Here is a 26,287-nt window from a genome sequence, read left to right on the forward strand (position 1 = left end):
GGCATAAAAAAAAAACAAAATATCTTAAAAACAACCAAAACCCTAACAACAATTAGAACTAAAAATGGATAGACTGATTACCTACTTCATTTAAATGGATTTTCATGTTGGCTTATAAAAAAGTCAAAATTTCCTACTAATACCTCTGTACGACCTACATAAGCAAATGGGACCATCAGTGAGAAGACTGGCTATTTCTGGATGGTTACTCTTAATGCCTGCCACTGGGTCGGATTTGGTTGGATTCTCCTTGAAATAAATGAAACGAGGCGGTGGAAACACTACTGCTTTTGTCCACAGGAGCTGCCAGAATCAACACAAAATCAAAGTTCCTTGTTGCTTTAATATAAAGAACCCTCTATATAAAGAGAGAGGGGATGACACGTAGCAAAGGGCCACAAGTTGGAGTCTGACCCATGGCCGGTGCAGCGAGCACTAAACCTTGGTACATGGGGAGCCAGCTCTACCAGTGGAGCCCAACCACTGCAATCTCATCAATTGCAAATTTTTTGGGGTAAATCACATGACTACAAAGACAGATGGAAATATACATTACATTGTATTATATTTTCTTACATTATCATTACTGTTACTATTATTACATATATTTTACTTTTTCATGATTAAAACAAACATTTACCTCCGGTCCTTCTCTGGCTTCATAGAAGTCACCAACTTTAATTTTTGTGCTGAAGCTGAAGTTGTCCCGTGAGATTTCAGTTATTCCATTGCGGAGTAAGTACTGAAGACAAAATAATAACATGTATTAATTAAAACAAAGCTAAGAACTTTCAGTTATATTAACTGGTTAATCAGTCATAGTATTACTAATGCCATTAATGCCATACTGATCATGTGCAATTATCTAAAGCTACACATTGTAGATTTACCTTCATTACATCAGGATACTGACGCAACTTCTTCCCACATGGAGCAAAGTAAGCTACCTCTCCTTGTAGACGACCTGCTACAGTCCGGATTCGGGTCTCTCTCTGCCACCTGAGGAACAAAGAAATTGCACAAAAAGTACATACAAGGTACCGCAGTTAATACACAAACAATATATATATAACCAATGTACAGCTGTATTCAGTCATCATTAATATATACTTTATAAGCTGAATGTTTCTCTCATAAAAGTTCACTCCAGATACACTCATTCATTATAGCAAAAAAATAAGGAGATAAACTCTGTAAATTATGTCTGTGCAGCAGTGTATTGTGTAGTCTGTGGCCTTGTCGTCCTCTGACCCTTTCAGTCATCACAATCCTAAATGGCCATGTGCCAAGTGGGACAACCCCTCAGTTCCCATGAGCTCCGCTGGAGAGCAGCCATGGCTTACAGAAAAGACATGAAGGCTGTTCTCCCAGCCAGAGCAGGGGGCTGATATATAGTCTTGTGGCCTCTGTTTCCTGTGAACCTGCTGATGAAAAACATCCCTACAAGATGAAAGGGGCTCTGATCCAGTTGCTGCAGAGTTTGTGGTCAGGGAGCTGCTAATGTTGCTTGTCTGTGTTGCAGGCTGGATGCAATTAACCCCTTGATGCTGAACTGCTGGGCCTCAATTCATTTCCTGCCCACTATGACCTACTGCTCAAGATTGTTTTTAAGTTAAGTAAAAGCAAGGATGTTTTTTGTGGTCTACTTCTACTTAGCTCCTGATGAAGACGTCACTGTTCTCAAATCAAGAACTCTAGCTGTGCTTTTTTTTTTTTTTTTTACATTTACAGTATTTATTTATTGAGACGGATTTCAATGCTCTCTTTTTCAGGAACATCTTTTTCACATTCACATTCATAGTTACACATTTTTACATGTGGATAACTAAAGATGACAGATAAGTATCTTGCCCATGGCCTAATGACAGTACTTGTTAAGATAATGGACTGTGTCTTTTAATTTTTCTTATTGGGGTGAATGTGTCAACACTGAAAGCTACTTGATCAAAAATGACGTTTTCCAAAACATTGTCTGTTTTATGTGGCAAACCTGGAGGTATGATAATATTTGTCATGGGTGATCATGTGTCTCAGGCTGCACCACAAAGTAAAGATAACCTTTTAGCAAAGGTCACTTGTCAGCCTTCAGTGGGCTGACATTTTACTATAACACCAATTGCATAAAAACAAACAATGCAGGAAGTACAACAGTAAGGACAGATGGTCAGACCATCAAAACTTTGTTTCTTTTAATATAAAGTATGAAACATGCACAATAGCTCACCCAAACTCAAGAGGCAACCGCAGAACTCGCTCATCTGTTACTCTCCTCCTTTTCCCTGATCCTAGAAAACAGGAGAAAAGGACTCAGCGTTTTTCACACCTCCAGGGGGAAATCCACAAATCTGCCATGTTTACAGATATATCCACTATACAATATAAGGAGGGGGACATATTATTGCAAATATTAACCCCCCAACAGAAGGAGTCCCTGTTAGATCAATTTATTGTGGATAGTTACGACCAGTCAGTGGAATTTGTTTTTCGGTACAGCATAATAGGTTAGCTCAGTTTAGGGTCAGCAACACCCTATATGCATTAACATTAACACAAAATATTAACAGATGAACAATAAATAAACAATATTCAGACCTTTTGACACATAAGATAGGTTACAAACACATGAATGGAGCTTGTACAGCAACAAGCCTCACCACTATTATGTGACTTCAGTGGTCTAAGTATAAAACACTTTAAATTTAATAAATACAAATTCCTTATTTTAGAAATGTAATCGTTTGTAAATCTTTCTCTAAGATCATCAGAAGTAAATCACATCATACAGCTGTGACATTCTTCTATTACTCTGCAATAGGACTAAATGGAACAAGAAATGAATACTTTCCCATTATGGCAAGTCAGAATCCATCTCTGTTAGTAATGTGATATGCTCTGTGACTCATTCTGTATCGATATACAAAGCATCTGCCTGGGTTATTGAAGCAAAAACTGCTGGGGACGATCAAAACAATGACGCAACAGATCTCTTCCAGAGGGCTCATTTTAACCTGGAACTACTGAGAAATGAACATCCATGTTTTCATACTGGAAAAATAAGCGTCCTCTTCCAGTGAAAGGTTGTACAAAAAAAGCCTGGACTAACAACAAAATAAAGTGCGGGGAAAAATAAATACCATGCTGACTTGGTCACGATCCTGCTTTGTTATCTAAGTGAGTGACACTTTCCTGAAGCCTGAAAATGGTCTGAAAGTCTGGATGTATTTGGTGTTTAATCACACACAGATTTGTTACCTGGCAGTGTGGCAAATGTGAAGGATGGTGATAGGGTGCGGTGGTTACTCAGTGCCCCTGAGCTGTTCACTGTGGTGGCATTCAGTAGACTATTCGGTAAACTAGGAGGCTTGATGATCTGCAGGTTAAGCAGGGAGCAGTTGGCTGAGAGGTTTGAGTTGGACTTGTTAGAAGACGCTTTAGGAGTCCTCTCTGCGTCGCTATCAGCTTCCGTCTCACCGTGCTCCTTCATATCATCCTCAGAGCCATCGGAGTCGCTCTCCAGATTACTCTCCGACTCTGCAGGGGATTCCAGCGTGACAGAGGCAAACAGAGAGAGAGCGAAATGATATCCTAATTAGCATTCTTCTCACAACTAAACCATACAGTACAGGGCACTACTAATTCATAGAAGCCGCTTCATTTAACAGCTTATATCGGCAATAACATGTTATGAATAGCATTTTCTGTATTTAATTAAAAAAGGGTCTGTTTAATCTAACCTGAAAGGCTACTGCCAGAATCGTCATCCTCAATATCATCTTCATCATCTTCATCGTCGTCGTCATCGTAGTCATCTCCTAAAGAGTCGTCTGAGTCCTTGCTGCTGTGGATATCAGACTCACTGCTTCTGACCAAGTCGACAGGTGGACAGGATGAGTTGGTTTTAGAGAGGCTTTTCCCTGCACGCGGAGACTTGGGACTCTTAGTCTTGCTCGGTCTGTGAGCAAGACCCGATGAGGCAGAAGATTTAAGCGGGGAAGCGGAGCTGCCTGACATCTCCTTGGGGCCAGTGCTCAAGTTGATGGGCATGGGATACGGAGGGCTGGCGGCTGCCAGGAGGGGCTTTCTACCAGGGGTACTGCTCTGGCTGCGGGGTTTGGTGATGAGGGCCAAGGGGGCATCCTGAACTGCGTTGTGGATTGCTCCATTAGGGTGGTGGTGGTTCAGCAGCAGGCTGGTGTCAATGCTGTGTGGGAGAGACAGTAAATGACTGCTCAACGTATCTGACCAAAGTTTATGCGGAGTCAGCAAAGATTTAAAGGGTGCTGAATTTGTGTGACTTTTATACCAGTTCTGGCTCTTAGGTCGCAGGGAGAAAGCTTGCTTCACAGAGTCCTTGGAATGGAGGGGCTTCATATATAAAAATGAAAAAGAAAGGGAAACAAATTTTTTAAAAAAAGGAAGTAATTACACAAACTGTCACTCACATTACATCGCTGTGGGCTGTGAAAGAAGGAATTTAAGGTGTAATAAGAAAGAGGGACAATGAAGAGCAGACTCAAGCCTGTCAACAACAGTAAAGAAAAAACGGCTGCTGTGGGAAATATTTTCAAATTGTTTGGCTTAGTGCCATCCTGCGACTTTAGCTGTCAACTTGTATTTGTTGCTATTGTCATACTCTGGCAATCAAAAGCCTGTATTTAATGTACCACCATCATATGAATTAAAACCCTCTTGTTATAGACTGCTACATTTTCCTTCCTTTTCAAAATACTGACAATAACAGAGTCCTTTAAAAGAGGCCGATTTCTCTCTCTTGATAACAAACATCCCAAAGCATAACAGAGCTAATTGCTTGTCAATTTTGTGAAGTATTCCCAGCAGAGCTAAATTCATTGTCACTTCTAGTCATGTAGCGGTCAGACTCACATGCAGTATAATAAAAGCCCTGATAAATGTGTATAAGCCTTCATTTTCTATTGCCCACTGGGAACCCACAGATTGTTATTTATTTCATGACAGAAACAATGATGGACAATTAAAAAAAACAGAGCTCCTTTTATTGCAAAAGAGGATGAGGAATATATTTATGCTTCAGTACAGTAGGTTGTTTTTGTACCTTAGGCAGAATTCAGCTTCAATGCAACAATGTGAATAACAAATAAAACTCACCTGTTTCAATTTAAGACTGTTCAAGTGTAGCGATCTTGCATCTGGAAGGTTTCCGCTGCTCTCCTTCATGCCATCAACAAGCTGTTTGTGCTTTGGAGAGGGCATCAAGAATCTTGGTTTATGTTGGGGCTTTTGTGAGGCTAAAAGCGATGGTGGTTTGGGTAACGAAGAGAGGGAGAGAGGATTGGGTGAGGAGCACTGAGACAGGGCCTTCAAAGGGGAACAGAGAGCAAGAGGTTTGGGAGAGGAGCTATGCTTTGGGGAGGACGAATGAGAGCGGTGCTTTGGTGAGCTGGAGAAGGAGATGGGGTTGGGTGAGGACCTGGAGGGCAGAGGAGAGGCCTCCCTGTGGGACTGTGCTAGAGGACTGTTGCTGGCTGCCAACCCTGTGGCCTGGATGACACTGATGTGCTGCTGGCCTTCCTCATCTGCGGTCCTGGAGCTCTGAAGGAACAGTGCTGTGGACTGTGGCAGGCCAGCTGGATGAGAAGAGGACTGGAGGCGGTAAACGGAAGTCAAAGGAACAATGTCATGGTGATTGTCTTGATCGGCCGAGGAAGGTCTCTTCTTTTTACTCTCAGAAGTGTTCTGTGTCAGCCGCTGAGTAGGAGGATGAGGAAAATGGGGAGAAGACAGCATGTCATGTCAGCTCCAACTGAGAGTCTCACAGTGGCGGCTCTGTCAGCTAGCAAATACATCCAGTTTGCCACCCACCACCATGGCTGCTTCTGACAATCCAACATTTACTAAACAGAGGACAGTTTTACACAGGGACACAAAACCTTACAAAATAACTTATTTTACTAGTTTCATACCACTCTAGCAATATGCTTTCATGCATTATTCGATAAAGTAAAAAAAGCAAGCTTTGTTGTCCATTCATTTTCAAAACTGAGAATGCTGCTAAATGTTTAAACAGAACCAGAAGTTCAAGTTAGAGACACCTACCTTGACTTTCCATTTCCGTTGACTGTCCTTTTCTGAATCAGAGTCCTCACTGTCATTGCTCCGATCATCCTCATCTTCCTCATTATCCTCTTCGTCCTCCTCTTCCATGTCATCAGGGTCAGTGCTGCTCCCCTCACCATCACTGGAGCTATCTGACAATGATCCCGATTGGCTGCCACTCACACTAGAGCTCTCTAGTGGTCTTTTTGTGGGTTTCTGAATGAAAATAAAAGTCCATATTTATATGGATAACAGGAGAAAGGTTGCCAGGGACACTTCAATAGTGAAGTGAGTTTTCATGCAGTGTATTGTACTCAAGTGCTTCATACAGTATTAACCTTTTCAATTGTTTTCTGAATGTTCTTCTGGTGCAGTTGGTGCAGGTCTTGGCTGCTCTTTAGAGTCCGACAACTGTTCGCTTTAGTTTTCTCCGTGTTTCCCTTTGTTGGAAATGAACTGGTGTTCACAGCAGACTTCCCAGTAGGAGAAGAGGCACTCCTACCATTCACTGTTCCATTTACGCCTACAGAAACTGGCAATATGACATTAGGAAAACAATGTTAAAACATAATGTTAATAGAAGCATTTTAATGTTATGCAAAAATAGGTTTATGGAATCATTCTTTGTAGAGCCTCTTTAGACTACAACAACATAGCTTTTTTTTTTTTTTTCACCTGAGTTACGTGACTGCAAGTTAATGGGATCATGGCTCTTGAAGGTTGATGCAAATACAGGATGCAGACCCAGAAGAGGGGGGAAGAAGGCTGCTGCTCCTCTAGCATGTGCTTCAGATGGCCGCCACCAGTCTGCAGTGGAGGGGAGTGTACAGTTAGGCACAAATAGAAACTTTATCTAGATATGCGAAGAATCCAATCTGCCAGAGCATGCTTTATCTAACCTTATCCAACAGCACTAATCACCCAGTTCAAAATACAGTTTCCCATTGATAACAAGTGTATTCCACTGACATCCCTTTATATTGAAAGTTGAAAAGTCACAGGAGAGGTCATCTGGTAGAATAGCTACAGCAACAGTTCCCAAAGAGCAGTTTCACATTTTCCCTTCCCCATTGGAACAAAGGTTGACAACATAAGTTAATGCATACTGTTACATGTAGATTGCATTTCATGGACGAGGCAAAAGTATACAGCATTTCACTAAAGATATAATCCTGTCAGGCCCCAACAGAATTTTCATGGCAGACTTTACCATTAAGTCAATTTTTATTTTCATTTTTGACTCCTCACCTCCATTAATAAAATAAAATAAAACATTGAACCTTGAGCTTCCCTACCTGGAAATGCACCGAACTGGGAGTGAGCAGCCAAAGCAGACAAACCCAGACTTCCTAGGCCTCCAAACTCAGAGCGGCCTGAACTTGATGTGTAGAGCCCAAAAGCCGGATGGCTGACTAAAGGAAAACCATTGCCGGACATACTCAAACGTTCATCCCCCGTTATCTGGAGCAAATGGCCTGCAGAACAAAAGACACAATTTGAAGGATTCTTAAAATATAAATCTATTAATGTATATATGAATCACTTAATCTCACTATTACATGTACAGTGCACAACAATGGATTTAACATGTCATGGTTTAATAATTAATTTCTATATTCATCAATACCATGACACCATTAAGGACCACTTAGGACAATATTTTATGCTTCAAACAAAAAAAGGAAAGAGAAAGAAAGTGCAGAGTACAGAGAACTGAAGACTAAGCTAGGGATTCTGCTTGATCTGTTCAAAATTGCTCCCGCAAATAAGAGACACAGCCGTCTGAGTCTGAGAATCTATTCATAGTGATAACCATTAATGATTCAGGGTCTGGCACACCCATTCATGTTTAGAAACTTATTACAAATTATTAGTGGATTACCACTGTTTGATGTATAGAATAATGATTCCCGCAAAATAAATGAGAACGAAAATGACTGAATGAAAGAAAGAAGGTCGGGAGAAAAGGACACCTGCTCAAAGTACTCTCAAATAAAGGACTGTGCTACTGATGTCGAGTTGACCTTTTCCTTTTATAACAGCAGTGTTTGTTATCAGGACTATTTCTATCAAAGACACCAGTCTAGCCCAATTAACTAGATCTAACACCTACTTTTTGTTAAGAACAAAGAGCTTGGAGGAATGATAAAAGCAAAGCCCAGTCAATTTGTTCTGTGTAAACACCATGTCTGATTCTATATTGTCCTATTGTAGTGACGGGACATTATCTGCTCTTCATCTGGCAAGGTAACAGTGGATATGATTCATTAATTTACTGAGAAATTATTTACACCATTTGGCTTACAAGCTTTACATGTATTTGTCTGTAACTGTATATATATTAAACCATAAAGCCAAACTGTAATCCTTACTAACCTTACAGTGAAATTAACAAAAGGTCTAAATACAATATATTATCTTGCTGCTAAGGTTTTAGCCTTGGCTTTATATAATGTACATATACTCCTGCTGTACTGGAACTGTGAAATCTTCCACCAGATTCTTTAAAATAATCAGGTCAGGCCTCTTCTAAGATGCAAACATGGAATTAGACTGGGAAGTGCTGCATATATATTCTTTTTTTTTTGTCTCACCTAGTTAAAGAAACTGCAAAGCTTTTAAGAATATAAAAGCTTGAGTATGATTCCATTCAAAGGGGTGTTACCATCAACTGGTTGTGCAATATCTTTCTTCTACTTCGCACAGGGGATAAGAAATCTCGTTAAAGAACTCAATTTACTTGATAGTCATAACAGTGAATGTGACTACAGAGGTGCCAATGTGCTTTCAGCATTTAGTGTTCAGTCCAAAATAAATTATCTGAGAAATTTCTGTGCACGTTTGGTGTGGGGCTCTGAAAATGAATAATTTATGAGAATGTCTCTAATGTGTTCTTCATTGTGATAGCATGACAAAGAAAAACACTACTTTTTGGGGCATCTTATCATGAAGGAGAAAAAAAAAATAATCACAAACCACAGTATGTAAATTTGCACATTATTTTGTGGTCAGGGGTAATCTGACAGCTTATGCATCACCGCTGCTCAATGCATAATGGCCCTGACCACAATTAGTATTCAGAGAAAACAAGAGGATGTCGGCGGCTGCAAGCACACTGTGAGGCTGACAGACATGTCAAATCACACAGGATAAACTGGAGCTAAAGGTTGTCAAAAGACATCCACAAGGGCGTACAAAGCTTTTTAATTGTTGGCATTTATTAATTCAACAGCTTTTCCATTCCTATCAAAATTGTCTGAAACATGTTAAAGGCTGGGAGAAGGTGTCTTAAGCCCCCTTATTGTTGCACAATTTTAATTCAGTGTTTTCCACAAAATTTAGTTGGACAGCTCCTCCAAATAGATTTGCCTCTTCTTAATTTCTTTCTCTCAGAGGTTTGTGTGGAAGTGTGGTCATAAAGCGCAGGCTAACGGTAAAGTCAGAACAGTGCATTTATTTACATTTATTAATAGCTTGTGAATTTAAGGCTGTTTTGTGGGTGACTATAAATGTGTTTGCGGCACTGCACACTCAAACCTTAACCTACTTAAAATGATTTTCACAACCTCGTCCAAAATGAGGACAGAATGATAAAAATCTATTGACTGGAAACTAAGTAACACATCAAAACAATTAACTGTGAGCTATATCTGATCTCGTGCCTTGACTTTGTGTACATCTATGTAGTGGGTGTGTGTACTTACCACAGGCGGTGAGAGGGGAGCTGCCTGCGGGGCTAGGCGACGGGCTGCTGCACTTGGTGGAGGGTGTCTGGGGTGGAGCAGGGGAGGAGCTGGCTGAAGAGGAGGCCATGTGAAGGGAGGACGGGGCTGATGATGGGGAGGCCAGCCGCTCTCCAAACTCCATATCTGTCAAACACAATCCAGTCGACACTTAGAGATGCACCAGAAGGAAAGAGGGGGACATGCCACACATGCCACTGAGACTTAGTTTCTATCTGACACACATCTGAATTAACGTCACTACAATACTACAATTACCTTTGTGACAGCAACATGATGTTCACTACAAATAAGAAGAGCTACTAATTCAATGTGATTGTTTATTTACTTTGAAAGCTATTGTACTTTGATGGTAAGATGAAATGATTTGTCCATTAATCAGCTATATTATTTTAAATTAATCAATCAAAAAGTAATTAATCAAGCAAAAGTGCCAAAAACTTTCTGCTTTAACCTTCTTACACATTACGAATTGGTGCTTTTCTATGTCTTATTATTATTATAAATTAAATGTTTTTGGCATTTTTCTCTAATTAGTAAATGACTAAGAGTAAATGGTCAATCAATTAATTGTAAAATAAAATATAAGGAACTATAATAAAATAATCAAAAATAACCTTTTGCCCCTGCTCTAGATATAATAATACTGTGTAATTATTTTACAAAACTCTTTCTAAATTAATGATTACAAGTGCACCGCAATTAAACACCAATAATGAACTGGAGGTTTTGTTTAACACATTTTAAAAGTTTTGTGTAGTACATGTACAATATAACACTGGAACACACAATTAATCTCACAATTAATGTGTGATTTTTTTATTCAGTTTTCTTAATATTCATAAATATACAGTATAGTGTGATAGAGCATCACAATAAAACAAAGCTGAAACAACAGTATGCACACACACGCACACGCACACGCACACACACACACACACAGCCACGAAGGCCTTTGATATGTCAAAGGCCTTCGTGGCTTTTAATGTAAAACTGCTGCCAATTTTTCTTATGAAATGCAACCTTCAGCCTCTTAGGAACACATTTTCATTCAGCTTTCCACAATCTTTACATTTAAGTCCATACAGCCGCATCCACCATTTTCTCTGATGATTCTCAGACCACTGTTGTTCTGCCCATCATCCAAATCGTGCCGCAGAGATTCTAGTCCTACTGTACTCTTTCATCAGCACCACATTTCCTGGATTGTCCATTATTTATGCCACTTCACAACCCACTGATCACTAAAGCCCACATCTTAAATCCTCTTTAACTTTAACACACGCTCCAGATTCCAGTTTTACAGCCTGCCTTTGTTATAGTATTGTACATTACACCAACAAGTCCCAGATCTCCCTGGTGATTCTCCTCTGCACAAGAAAACAGGAGCAGCTGATTAATCTGAGGAGACAAAGCTACCCTCTGAATATCAAGTATCATCGCTCACCAGGAACAGCACTGATGAGACGTAAATGACATGAAAGCTGCAGCCATGCTTCAGTGGAAAGGCCACTGTTTTCCTGCAGTAGCGCAAGTGGGAGTTTGTGCAGAACAAAGAACAAAGGTGCTTTCATATTTATAATGCATTTAAAAAAAAAAAAAAAAGAAAACATGTGGTATCATTATGACCTTGATACATCAGGCTTCATCTGTCATTCTACAATGTCCAGTATGCTAATGAAAATCAAAAAACCTATCTATATATCAATTATGAATCTGTACAAATGACATTAAATATTCAACGGGGTGGCAAAGATTTTGTCAAGGATTAAAAGGTAAAATGTGTCACTAATAAATTCCGCACACTCTACATTATTGTGTTAATTTATTTCTTCATTTTACAGCAATATGCTGCAGATATGATCTCTTACTGGGTAATTCTTTTCTCCTGCATAATTAAACTGGGATTTTATTTTAATATTAGACCTGTGAAATGATGTCTAAAGTAACCTTTTCTTTAAACATTTTAGAAACTGATTTACAGTTGACTTAATGTCAAATATAGTATTGTAAACAAATAAAAACGTATGAGCAAAACGCCTAACTGCTCTGAAGAGAAAGACTGTTTTGCAGCATTTACAAAGCCTATCCTGACTTCATTACTAGAAATTAAAATGGGTTTAACAAGCAAAGAAGCTTGAATTTATAGGTAATAAACATAAAACCACAGAGGCAGTACTCTGGGTGTTTTATAACGTACATAAATATTTTAAATGAGTTTGATGGATGCATCTACACCATCTTGAGCTAATGTAAGCATGTGAGGTGAAAGACATCTCAAGCAGCAGGATGCAGGTCTTATGAAAGCACATATATGCTAATGTGCTGGAGATGGTTTACTGAACAAATTACTTTGACTGAATCAAAATCATGTTCACATGAACTCCACAAGCATAATGCAGCTTGTCAACTCGGAATAAAAAAAAATATCTCTGAACACGAAAACATACGAACTTACGAAGCACAAAATGGCATGAATCATTTAAATATAGCTAATAATACAAACACCCTGTAAGCATTATGATGCCGGTATCTCAAACGTTTGCATTAAACAACATTTCTCAAGATAATTTCTCTTTAAACATGACTGACTAAAAGCATATTCACATTTCTGTTTTTCATGTACAGATAAATACTACACATTCTCTAAAACCCTGTGGCTGTACAAACTGGCTTGTATAATAAAATAAGGTGGATCAAATGGTGGCTAGTTAGTGGCTTAGTTACCGTATGTACTTTGGGCAGAAGGTAGGGAAATTGCCAGTCCATCACAGGTGTAAGGGCACGCTGCAACCAACGGACTATTTTTTAAAGATTCCAGTCCCCTTGACAGGTATGTGCTTTGTAATATAAAGGGAAACTGAAACACCAACAGGAGACACATGCAAACAGAATGAGCCCAGATCAAACACGGGAACTTCCTGCTGTGAAGAGACAAAGCTAACCAACGAAGCCTACGTGTTGCCTTGGATACAAAAACAGCTCAACAGAAATCATACAGCTAGCCTCAAAGCTAACCTTACAAAACCACTGATTTAAATTAAGTATGCAATTAGTTTTCTTTTTGCCTCCTTCATTGCTGTACTGTTATCTGCTATCTATTTGGATCTTTAAAAAAAAAAAAAAAGCCAGCAGTCTTTTTGTTTTGTTGTTGTTGTTCTTTTTGTTGTTACTTGCTCAACTGGCTGTTAATGTCAAATAACTCATATTCTGTAAGCCTAAGGCGAGTTGTTCACTGGTTTAATAGCTCAAATAAATAGTTTGACATTTTGGGAAATATTCTTATTTTCATGCTGACAGTTTGATATCACTCTCATGTCTGTACGGTAATATGAAGCTACAGCCATCAGCCAGTCAGCTTAACTCATTAGGCCTGGGATTAACAACTGTTTTTATAATCGATTAATCATTTGATTAATTGTGTGGTCAAATAATCAAATAACTGACTTATCACAGACATACTTATTATAAAGACTGGCAACAGGACAATGGCTCTGACAGAAGGTAACACAATCTGCCTATAAGCATGCGCACAGCCGAGAACAGCGTACCTTTTTTACACTTCAGTTTGTATTTTTTAGAAGTGCTGGGTGACTGATTTTGTCACCTTTGGACAGAGCCAAGCTCGCTATTTCCCCCTGTGTCCAGTCTTTATGCTAAGCTAACTGGCTGCTGGCTGCAGCTTCATATTTATCCACGACTCAGCAAGAAAGACAATGAGCATATTTCCCAAAATGCCAATCTGTTTTATTAAACTGAATGCAGAGGTAAATAGTGAAAAATAAAAACATTAAAGAACTATTTCACTCCAAGTGAAGTAAATACAATAGGTTTTATCATATAATGAAAACAGCATTTTTTTTTTTATCCGTCATAGTGTTGTTATGTTTTGGGTGCAGATAAGCATTTCTTCTCTACGGTGTGTCCATGTTATCTTCTTGCACAATACAGATGGCTGATGCTAACCATGATAATCCAGTAACAAAGTCATCAGCATGGATCAGCAGTATTCGGACAGCAAACAGGTTCTTTTCAGCTAAGGGAAGGTATATGCAAGAGACAGAAAGAGGTAGTGTAACAGTGTCTTGACACTGTTTTAAGATAGAGAGCTGCATCTCTCAAAGTCCTCTATCTCTTCTCCACCAATATGTGATGAAACAGTGTAAGTGCATAAAAAAAAAAAAAACATAAATACATCAAGTTCTGGCAATAATTGCTATGTGTTCCTGGTGGCCTACTAATTAGCATTACATCACTATATTAAATACACCTCCTTAGACATTAACATCTCCTTGATTGATTCCATACATCGTTGCTTTGACACCAGCTGCAGTCTTCCAGTCTGTTCATCATCACACTAAACACAATTAACTCCTTCTGCTACGATGTAAAAATAAGCAATGCCACTCACAGTTTGGCCTCAGTGATTTTCTGGATGGGAAGAAATGAAAGGAAAGTAGAAAACCGACAGACTGAAACCTTCCCACTGGTTGACAGCGGTAAAGCAAATGAAAAAAGGCCATTCAGTCCCCCACTTGCCGTTCTTTCTCTGAGGTCACCCAGAAGACCGGCTGAAATTAAGTCAGTTAGTTGCGAAGGTTTTCTGTGTGTGCACGGGATGAGAGCTCGCTGTGGGGCAGGCTTCTGCGGTCAAACACTGACAGAAAATGGAGTGTGTGGGTTCGCTGCAGCTAGGTGCATAACAAGTTCAGTGGTACACCCACAGTTCAGTTGATATACCATGCTCCTATGAGTTTCAATCAGTTCTTCATTCTGCCCATGTCTTCTGATGACAAGTTATTGTTCCTGGCCCTGACTCCTACTCTACCTGGAAAGTGATGAAGTGTTCTGTCTGAGCCATCGCACCAGCTATGGAGGGAAACTTCAGACTGACCTGCATCGAGGGCCAAACTACAGTAACACATAGTATTACTCACAGAGGCATTTTCAAGGCCAACTAATGCCTACTGCAGTATGTTTGATGATGGTGCAGTATGGGGGGGGGATTTATGAACCTAATAAAAACATTTTCTTTTTTCTATGGTTGTATTTTCAAATGGAAACTAACACACTTAAAGGTAAGGTTAGGTAAATGGAAGTGGTTATTTAATAGGGTGACACTAGAGAGTAGGTTTTCAGGATGTAATGAATAAAGTTACATTTGAGCAGTTCTTCATTAAAACTAATGTATATAAACCTCTGCAATGCTGTTCCTCTCACAGTGGTAAAGAAACTGCCCAACCTAAACCTAAACTAGACTTATTTTTCTAGGGTTTCTATAAATACAACACTCTTTTCAATTGATGGTGTTTAAGTACACTACTAACCATGCTGGCATAAGAGAGGAGCTGTGCAGAGTGGTTAAAACGGAAAACATAGCATTGCTATACAATCAATACTCTGCATTAAGGCCTTGTTTACCATTCATCTCAGGTTTGCTCTCTGCAGCAACTCAGGGCCCCTTTTTTATGACCATGCTGGGAGACAAAGCCATGTGTTTTCCAGAGGTTGTGTTCATGAGTGTGGACAAGGGTGGTTGTCATCAAGGATGTAAAAGTTCGGATGAGAGCTGCTGGATGTAGGCTGTAAACAAGGAGTCTATGGAGCGAATGGTCAACAACCCTGACTATTACTGTTGGCTAGCAGATGGCAGAGCAGTGTTTGTTACACTGGAGAGCTTCTGCGATGCTCTATGAAACTCAAAATAGTGGGAGTCTCACTTGCACTTCATGTATGCCTGCCCTCGTGTTACTAAACACCGTCAAACACCATCTATTCCCTAAATGTCCTGTCTCAGCCATAGTCTCTTATGCATTAGTGTAATCACATATTTGACCTCCTAGGCAAGAACGCACACATGCCCAGCAAAGAGATCCACCTGTGCTCATGCCACCGGGATAATAATCCATTTTTGCTCTTGAGAATTACCAGAACTCAACGCGTAGGCATTCGGTTATCTTTTTTTAAGGGCACATCCATCTTTTAGGGAAACCATCACGCCAAAAAAATGAATTTGTGTTTGTATCGACTGCTTCAAACAAGTATTGAATGCTACCACGAATACGGTGGAAAGTTTCATAGTTAACGAGGCAAATGTACTCTGATGGATGATGTGAGGCCTCAGTATGACAAATGTTCCAAGAAATGCATTTGTCCTTCACAGCAGTGTTAGCACAGTTTGCAGTTTGCATGTGGATCATTTTCATGAGGAGTGATCTGGGGGTGGGACGTGGCGCCTGGAAACAGGAGTCCCACATGTTCTTCACAGACTGACATCCATCATGAACACGTTCTTACAGCTCCTGCCTACTGCTGCCCCATCAACAGCAAGCATTAGCCATAAATTGTGTAGCTCAGCCTGCAGTTTTTAATTAGACACATACAGAGAAGAAGGAAGAGAGGGGGGAGAGAAAGAGAGAGAGAAAAGGACAAGTAATTTCATGCATCTCCCAATCAGCTACTATTAATCTGTTGTTGTTGGCATAGAAGAAGCAGGTGGTACAGGGAGAAAGCCATCCCCTGGATGACATTTACATTGTTAAAGTGCAGTATATTCTCCAATACAAATGCTGCACTTAATATAAATGAAACCTTAACTGTAAAAATTAGAGCTACCTGTTCATAGCCTCACATGCAGCCAGTCCCTAGTATTTGCAGTGTTTTACTGTTTTCTAAAGGGAGGAGGTGGAAAGTCAAACCAACTCTTGTTAAAGATAATCACATACACCAAATTATTATCATCACACAACTTCCCACTACACCCTCCTTGTTTACTCCTGCATTTTTTCACCATCATTTGCTGAAAGCATCATTATAATGAGTATTTGTTTCTGATAAGGAGAGTGAAAAGGAAGTGAGGATTTTGCTCACTGGGGCATAAAATGGGTATACAAAATTTGTGAGTTGTGAATTTTTGCCCCCCAAAAGATGATGTCCATGAGCTGCCTTTTGGTGGGAACAATCTGTACATTCAGGATTTGACTGAAATACTAAAACACGAGCAGGCAAAATATATATAATAGTTTTCTTTGCCACTTATTCTTACATTAATCACTGTCAACAGGAGCGTCCTTAAAACCTTTGAAATCCTTAAAGCCATTTCTAAAATATTTCCATGCCACTGATAAGAAAGACTACATAGTAATGCGTGTTTACTTAGTTCAGACTCCACACTTTAACTTGTTAAAATACTTTCAATGTGTATGATAAAAATGTCAATTTCAATAAAATAAAAAAAATAAAAAAAGTTTGCATTGCAACTTCAATTATTCACAGAAAGCAAGGTGGTAATGCAGTTGGACTGAGACTTAAAATGTTTCAGCAGTTGAATACTTCAGTTGAATATTATTGAAAGATGTGCATTTGCATGCAAACAGAAAAAAAACAGCTTGCATATAAATCAGGTGCAATCATCTGACAGGAAGCATAGCTACAAATTAAACATGAGTGTAAGATGCTGGTGCAAAGGTTATTTGTCATGCTGCACTGCTAAAAAACACAGACCGCATACACATAACACCTCCTACTATTTTAGATTGGAATGTAAAAGAAGACCCTTGTGGCATTATGAGTATTGCTTATTTGCTTGTTAGACAAAAATCTGTGAGGAGGCCATTTAGTGGATTATGCTACAGAACTACATGATGATAAAAATCAGCCCAAAGTGTGTTATCAATCAACTATCTGCCAGATGACTTGACATGAAAGATGGTGTGATGTCTGATGGTGTGATTTTGCCCATGTATCATGTCAGAGACAATCAGGATAAAAAGTAAAAGGTTTGGTCAATCTTTAATGCTCGACACCGCAACGTCAATAACACCCTCGTGCTTTAAATGATCAAAGAAAGAGCATTTATGTACAGGAAAACACGGGGCCTAACAGGGCTTTTCTCCCCACTGTCCATGACCAAGATGAAATAAAAGGCAACCAGGATCAAGGTAAACATCGCTATCACAGCTTTTTCATTCCCAGCGCCTCTCTCTCACTCTCCAAAGAGTACAACATAAATCACATGGCAACCGTAATGGGAAGTGGGACTGCAGTGTGCCAAATGAAGCAATAAAACAGATCCCGAGTGTCCCTTTCAAAGCATTAGTCACACAGTGTCCATATGTCCACTGCTTTATTGAAGCAGACGATGCTGGTTACATTCAAACACACACCTGTGCACACACTGAATGTCCTTAATGAAGGTCAAATTTATAGAAAAAGTGAGATAATCAGGAATTTGGCACCGCACCGTTACAGCTAAATAATGTGAGGCTGCCAAAAAGAAGAACAACATTTTCAATAGCTGGACTCTTGCATCAGGCTTCTAATGGAGATGCATGAGGACTGACACATCACATCTCTACACCAGTTGCTTTGATGTGGAGAACCATGGGATTTATACTCCCATAACAAATTTTTGGAACACAAAGAAACAAGACTGGCCCTCAAAACTCCAGACAGGAAGGAACAAGCGTGATTAAGACAGCATGGATTAACATGATACACCGACAGAAGCATAAGACCTTCCAGCTTTGACACATACTTCAGAGTCTGCAGTGAAGTCTGAAACTAAAGATACAGCAACACTCTGCTGTTGTCCTTAGTCGCACAAGTTATTCAATTGCTGAACCATCAGTTGCCCAACTTTTCCTTCAGTATGTTAGCACCACACACTCGTCGGCCAGCTTAGGGCTTAGTAAAAAAGAAAAAGGTCTCAACATACTAATTTCTTTTGCAGCACACCGCCCACAAGGCTAATATTCAACTTTATATTGTCAATCAAACCCTCATAATATCATGAGCAGTGTATGCGGCAGTGAAAATGCATAATAAAGGCAATACTTTAATACAAATTCTACAGCCTGTAGAAATAAAAGGAACATTAACTGAACAAATTTAAAAGGGTGTACTTGAGGTTACACCTGTAGACATGGTGTCACCGGCTGACAGGTTTTCCAGGCAGCCATTTGGAAGCCATTCAGTGTGAAAAAGTAATAATTACCTCCTCAATGTGCACAATGAAACAAAGTTGTCCACACCACAGCTGCACGGTCCTTTCAACTCTCCATTTGTTATGTTTGGAAATTAAATTCGGCACATTAGGTAGGAAAAAGGGAATGATTTGAGATGCTACAAAGAATTCACTTTGGAGCCAATATAATGGACAAAGGAGACATCAGTGTGCAGATTTTAAAAATCATTTTTAATGGTGTTTTTTCTTGATATGTAAACAGTGCGGTTTTCAAGAGAGCTCAAAGATACTTTCCTGATTCCACAGTTCATAATGGAGTTTCTCAACCTCAAAAGTGGGCAGGGAGAGGGATTTAGGAGGCACTATTTGGTACGGTAACAAAATGAGTATATCTAAACACAAAAAATGCAAGCTTGTGCAAAAAACACTGAATGCTGAAGATCATTCGAATCTTTTCTAAAACAACATTGTGAAAAACATTTTTGCACAATCCATATTAATTGACCTAATTTCACTGTACAACTGACAACACGTGTGTGAAGCCAAAACTGATATGCATGCACACATATTTTTTTATTATAGCAGACTCAGGTTTTCCTCAAAGGAGATTTGAACCACAATAAAAACAATATTAGCAATTTTAAGTTTTAAACTGCTCATATTAGAGAGATGAAAGAGCGTGTAACTTGAATTTCTCCACTGAGCTTTGTGTTTTGCTTACTGTAGAACATTTACAGTATCCCAAATCTGGCAATTTAACTGTTGAACCACTCAGTTACTAAGACTAATGAAAAAAAGGTAAAAGTTTAAGTTAGCTCATTCAAAAGTGATTTTCAGGTTAATTTTTCCCCTAAATGTGTGTAAATGTGTGACAGTGAAATGAAACTTAACAGTGCTTCCCTATGATAAAGCCTACTGCTACATTTCCTGTTATAGCAACCTTAAACCTGACAGGCCACAAACAGAACATTCAAAGAAAGACACTGTCATGTATTATGTAATCCAGTTTACAATGGTAATAGTTCAACTAATCATATGAATGATGAAATGAGAGTTGAGCCCAATGAATGATTGTTTGCATTGCTGTATAATTTAGATTAAGTATGAGTGTGATGTACATTAAAATAATATTCATCCATTTTCACACTTTATTCCATAATGCTCGGGCAATTCTGCATGTCACCTTCGAAATAAAACACAGTTATCTGTGGAAAGGCTGCACAAGAGCCCCAGACTGAACAATTTGGCACACTGTTGACATTCAGCTGCTGTTAGTCATTAAATCAAAGGTTATCAGACACTGAAGTGTCAAAGGCAAATATCTAACACTTTTGCCATCCAGAGTTCTTTGTTCTAGGCAGCAGAAATAACTGTGTTTCCCTTTATAATTTTAGAAAAGTAATAGGTGAAGGTTATAAAATTAAATAGGGCATTTCATTATTTTAAAATATGCTAACTCTTCTGGGATAAAACGCAGGACAATGTGCTCTGAGATGAGAAAGACGAAAAAAAAAAGTCTTATTTTGATAGTGCTCAAAAACACCTGAAATTCATTTGAGAGTTAATACTAAGCGCACGGTGCATGCAGCTGTGGCTTCAATGGATGTGGGAGAGTCACTTGGGATACTCATCAGACTATTTTTATTTTGATGAATGTGAGGGGAAAATAACTAATTTCCTGTCTGCCTCTGAGGCATCTTCACAAAAAGAGCTGCTTCTCTGCTGCTAAATGAATATTTCCATCAACCACTAGCACTACTTCAGACACTGTGTACTCTACAGTATCATGTAGTGCTAACAAAGACTATATGGTGCAAGACACCTCTCAACTCTTAAAGTAACCATGATAAGAAGTGGACATTTTAATACAGGTGACATAGTATTCTAGCAGAGACCACTCAGGTCGGGCTACCAATGCTTCATTTCTAAAATCTGGAATACAAAAGGATGAGCACTGAACATGCTTTTGTTTGAGACTACTGCTGATTCCGCTTCATAACATTAAAATTAAAAAAGGCCACATTTTGTGATACTATGCATGTAGGAATAGTTTTCATCCAAACTGCTGAGTGAGTTAGCTTTAAATCAGTGGTGACACTGACAACATGCAAAAGCAGCACATTACAAGGTAAATGCAGGTAGCAGTGCCCTTCAAATGTAGCCACAGCACAGACACAGAAGTCCCTTACAAGTTCTTTAGCCTTTCTCTTAAGTGCAATACAATTAGATGATATATAAACGTCTCTTTGTAACTGAGACATTTTAGTGTACTTTGACCACAGACCCTAAGTCCAGTTGTAATTTGTAGGCCACAGTTTCTATCTCTTTGAATACTTAAATATAGTATTTTATGTCAGTTTGTAGTGCATATACAATTATTTCTAAATATTTAGTTTTGAAAAGGAAGCAATGTTTAAGTTGTTGGCATATGTTTTTTTTTGTTGCTAACTTTGGTTATACTGTCCAGCCAGCAATAACACAACAGTGTATTTTGTTTCATGCAAAAACTATGTCTCAGATGAAGCTGCTGCTTTTTAATCAGTTTTCAGTCCATTTCACTTCACTGTTTCTGATGTGATGGAAAAACACACACATGAATGTACAAAAGGGGAGTTTTAGTTCCAGGGGCGAAACCCAACAGAGTCATTGGAATTAAAGAAGAGATTAAGATGTGCATTGGCAGCATTTCATTGATAAGATAGCTGTTCAAAAACAAAATAAATACATTAAAGAATGAACCCCTGTGGCACTCCACACACTCAAACAGCTGATAAAGGAACAGCACAAAGATTCCTGACAGATAACAGGAATCCAGATATGCCCACCTACCTTCTAAAGCCAAACAACGGGATGCCATGACCATCTGTTACACAAAAGGTAGCACAGAGTGAGGCGATGTCTGTTAAGTGTAGCACTAGCCACATTGCAAATCATCAGAAATAACATCAGAAATTACAACACAACAGCTCTATGGATGTGCTTTACTTTAACCCCAATCGAGAATCAATAGTCATCAGTTTGCCATATCTCGCTGAAACATTTTATATTATTATAACCTGAGGGCTAACCAAACGCTATCGAATTTATCCGCCTGCGGCCTTTTTGTTTCTAAATTGTCTACAGCCCTGCCTTCAGGACAGTACGAGGTCAGTCTGGCATAGGCCAACCTAATGTTCATATGCACACACATGCATGCTTTAAGTTAGTTACCACCTGTAAGCCCAATGAGGAGCAGAATGTGTCCCTTGGTAATACTGTCATTACAGCGCATCTGTATGAGGACAGTGTGAAACAGACCTCCTTGCTCACACACAGACTTACTAATGGAAAATCTTCACACAGTTGCTGTTTGTAAAACTCAACAAGCACTGCCCTCTGAAAGCTGTGCGCAGCCAGGCCTGAAGGGGAGGGAAGGTGCATGGCATGGCAGTTTAATATCATCCTCTTTACAGACGGAAAAACAACTTGCTTGTATGGGTAGCTCCATTTGTTCAGTCTCAAATTTAGCAAACACATAAAAATCTAATTTTACTGGAATGTGGAACATGCTATTAAGTGTTTGCATGAAGCGAAGAGCAAAGCAGTGAGTGGCTAATGACTACAGGAAGCTGACCAGCAAACCTTTATAATGTGTATGGATAACATGCTATTTATATTTAATGTTAATTAAAGATTAATGTGAATTAATACAGATTTAATCAAAAATGTATACAATATTTTGATTGTCAGAAAATAAAACTATTCTAAAAAAATAACACAATGTTTGGAATGAATGAAGATTGATGTGTTGTATAAATATCAATATAATGAATAATAAGAATCCGGGTAGGAAAACAACACTTCACTTTTTCTGAAGGATGCCACTCAAATCCAAACATTTCCTCCTGAATATTTAGGCTACGTGAATACAATATTCATTTTACTGCAGGAGGACAGTCAATGCATAACAATGAGATTTGCTAATGAAATCAACCATCAAGTTGAAATGCATACATATTAAAACTGGGGTCTCAATGTCATTTGCCTTCTGCATTGTTTATTCTTTTACCTCATTTTCCCCAAGGTTCATTCAATACTTTATTTTGACTTAGATTTGTTTACAGCCAAATAATGACTGCATATCACAGTTATATTCTGTGTGCCTGTGTTATCTGTGTAATGAGAAGAGCCATTACCAAATTAATATTATTTGCATAAACATTTTCACCTTAGTAAATTATTTATTTTGAGTCAAACAATGTTAATGACAACCACTTGCCAAATTGAAGCCATGCGATATATCTATACTCCTGAGGAATCTCTTCCATTAACAATGTTGTTTAGAACTCAAATCAATTACAATAATTCTGTAACAACGTGAAATAAATGGAGCTTAACAGTTGCCATGTATTGGTTTTGTAAATCCTACAGTGATTTATTTTATACTGTTTTAAAGGGGTGTATGCTTCCTCATTAAACAGAAACAACAAACACCAGTTTCATGATTACACATGCAATCTCTCCCTAAAAAATTGACATTTAAATCCTTTTTCACTAGCTGAGTAAACAATGGAAGTGAGATAATTGATCATGTGCTAGGGGATCGCTGTGAGCGGCAGAAGGTCACCGCCCGCCAGCAAAGCTGATAGGGAAAATGCCGTTGATGCTCCCGAGCTGCCATTTTTCTTCCCTGACAAAGACTCCATCTGCCACAGAGCCATTTGCTGCCTCCCGAGCCGGCAGAGCATTCCACACGCCGTGTTCACCTTGATGTCACCTCTACACGGCGCACGCCTTGCTGACGCTGTACACACACACACACACACTCTCCAACACACAACAGCACATTTCTTTTCCTCTTGTATACACACAGACCTATATGCTCATTGTCTCCCACTCACAAACAGACACACACTTTCGGTTACTATCTTTGCACTTTCTCTTTCTCATACATACAAACACACACACACACACACACATATTGAGTGTGTATGTGTCTAGGCAGTCGCCCTCCCTCTCCTCTGCATGGCTGATATCACTGTGCAACCATCAGCGCTGTGCATTGTGGGAGTGTCTGTTGGGGCAGAGAGACGCGACAGGGGCTGAGGGATTCACACGCCTCTGAAAGACAGCCAGAGGGAGAGAGAGAGAGAGAGAGGCAGGAGGGGAGGGAGGCAGAGAAAGAGAGAGAGAGATACGGAGGGGGCCGGTAACTGGAAATGAGAGATGGCATTTTAAAGAGGAAGCTGAATTTCACCTGCAATTACCGTAGCTCCAGGGCACATGGCTCGGTTAAGAGACATTTCATTCCAAAGCCACCGCGTATAGCTGCCGCACTGAGCCCTGAGAGGCGCATAAAGAAGGAGGGAGACAGAAAATAGAGCAGTGGAAAACTCTCCTCTGCCCAAGATGGCCCTCAGCAGATGCAGTGATGAAAGAGAGGAGGCAGCCAGGGATGTAACTGGTAAATGAAACCCAGCAGAAAAAGCTGGAGAGGAGCGAAGAGGAAAGGAAAGGAAAAGGAAAGGAAAGGAAAGGAAAAGAAACAAGGACAGATAAACAGACAGAAAAAAGAAAAAAGGTATCTCATTCAGCAGGCCCCAACTTGGCCATCTGCACGCCAGACCAGACAGCTGAACTGGGCCTCAGAGAGCACACAAACACACAAACACATGCACACATACACACATACACACACTGAACAAAGAGCAAATAAAATCCAATAAACACTGATACTCACACTCTCACAGTTAAGTACAGGGAAAGCTGGAGGTGTTTAATGATTAATATAATTCTTAGTATTCATTCTCCTCTTTCGATGAAACCTTGCTCTCTCTCTCTCTCTCTGTCTCTTCCTCTCACTCTCTCAGAACTCGAAATGGAGCTGTAATGGTTTCCCCGAGGCTCAATGTCCTGGCTAGTTTCACCAGGCACACTGCTGTGTTTCATAGGAGAAGTGTGACTGCACAAATACAGTAATGAGCCCTCACTGGGAGCTCTGGGCCTCCTGGCACTGCTAATGGCTCCTCTGGACTGCAGCTGTATCCAGGCTACAACCTGGCCTGGACGACAGGCCCTGAGATCCACAGGCCCAGCAGGGACAAACTATTCCCAGCCACAGGCTGCCACATCATATTCAGAAAACCAGGTCCATAGTGAACTATGTGTTTGGTGTGTGGGTGTTTGAAGTAGGGGAGGAGGAAAGAAGATCTGGAAAAGGGGGTTAGGGGGCAGGAAGCTTTGGAGCATGTCAAGAGACAAGAGGCCATGGTAGAGACTGAGACCAAGGGATAAAGACAGTTGAAGAGATGTGGTTTGGCCATAAACCCAGCAGATAGACCCAATAAACCTAAAGGCTCTCATAGGGCAACAGCTGGCGTCGGGTGAGAGTGGAGAGAAAGTGTGTTCGTGTGTATGTGTCTGTGTGTGGCCTGCTTAATTATCTCCATAAAAGAGGAACCACCCCACAACACTTACATGATTGAAGTGCAGAAATTAATAACAGCTTGCTAATACTAATTCTACTAATATAAATTACTAATAAGTCATATTAACAAATTAAGTGAGGATTTATCTATATATTCAGTAAAAACAACAGTAAAACCAGCATGGAACAAGCAACAAACATGAAATGCAAAATGTAATTGTATACTAAACAAGCAGGTTTTAACCTTTAAACCCAATAAAGCATGTGACGGATTCATTATTACAATCTTATGTTGAGGGGCCAAGTACAGATCAACATCACCACGCTTTATTTTAGGCAAAAATCATATGTTTCTTTCACTTGCTTACATTTTTTTATTGGATGAATGGCCCTGCAATAACAAATGACATCTTCGTAAAATATTTACTTTGACTGAACATGATGTGATTGGTTGTTTAGTACAAGTTTAAGTGAGGGCAAAGCAGGCTTGGTCATCTCTTGTTTTCAAACCTAACAGTGAAATAGGCATTAGGGCTCCAAGGAGCTCAAATTGCAATCCCGTTTGTGTGAGGCTAAAAGGTTTGTGATGTATGGGGTTTAAAGGTCTACTCCTAATGTTTCATAAATTACTGGCATGCAATCATGTTACATTATGACACCCAAAACTCAGCACTGTGTGTCCAACATCTTCCCTTTACTACAACAAACACATTACCACACATACATACACACACAGAGAGAGAGAGATCGCTCCCATTGTTGCCCTCTCTGGGAAAGCTCACAGCTTGGGTTCTTTAGCTCCTGTTTTGTCTGCCCCTCCATTCAAAATGGCCCCCTCATGACCACGCACATTATCGTCCAGGCAGGCAGCCCCCGAGTGGACTGAGGCTCCCTGGGTGCGAGCAGTGATTCATGGCACAAGGGTCTGTAAAAGAGCAGCCTCGCCCCACGCTGAAGCCCTTCATAGGGACAAGGAGAGCAGAGGCTGTTTGGCAATGTGGGTGAATCAAACGTCTGGCTAGAGGACTGAACCCTGTTGAGACCACGCGGGCCAAGGGAGGCAGAAGGGGAATGGTCAGTTTGTGTGTGTGTGTGTGT

At 39.7% G+C, this 26,287-nt stretch overlaps 1 protein-coding gene across 6 annotated transcripts in view; it reads right to left on the minus strand.

The window, feature by feature from the left end:
• LOC118338690 (bromodomain adjacent to zinc finger domain protein 2B-like) overlaps window positions 1–26,287 on the minus strand; it is a 52,120-nt gene that overhangs the window by 13,736 nt on the left and 12,097 nt on the right. For 5 of the 6 annotated variants that reach the window (XM_035675976.1, XM_035675975.1, XM_035675974.1 and 2 more), the window contains exons 3-14: window positions 9,780–9,944; window positions 7,371–7,550; window positions 6,751–6,882; window positions 6,414–6,607; window positions 6,076–6,291; window positions 5,128–5,727; window positions 4,304–4,365; window positions 3,735–4,201; window positions 3,253–3,531; window positions 2,225–2,285; window positions 891–999; window positions 641–742 (exon numbers count right to left, since the gene is read on the minus strand). In XM_035675976.1, the coding sequence (XP_035531869.1) occupies window positions 641–742; window positions 891–999; window positions 2,225–2,285; window positions 3,253–3,531; window positions 3,735–4,201; window positions 4,304–4,365; window positions 5,128–5,727; window positions 6,076–6,291; window positions 6,414–6,607; window positions 6,751–6,882; window positions 7,371–7,550; window positions 9,780–9,942 (2,565 nt within the window). In that variant the 5' untranslated portion in view covers window positions 9,943–9,944. Of the gene's footprint in view, window positions 1–640; window positions 743–890; window positions 1,000–2,224; window positions 2,286–3,252; window positions 3,532–3,734; window positions 4,366–5,127; window positions 5,728–6,075; window positions 6,292–6,413; window positions 6,608–6,750; window positions 6,883–7,370; window positions 7,551–9,779; window positions 9,945–26,287 lie in introns of all 6 variants that reach the window. The other variant, XM_035675971.1, reaches the window with a different exon arrangement.

Source organism: Morone saxatilis, unplaced genomic scaffold (genome assembly GCF_004916995.1).
Source record: "Morone saxatilis isolate NCDOM2014 unplaced genomic scaffold, NCSU_SB_2.0 Contig5, whole genome shotgun sequence".
In the NCBI taxonomy this organism is placed as follows: Eukaryota; Metazoa; Chordata; class Actinopteri; family Moronidae; genus Morone; species Morone saxatilis.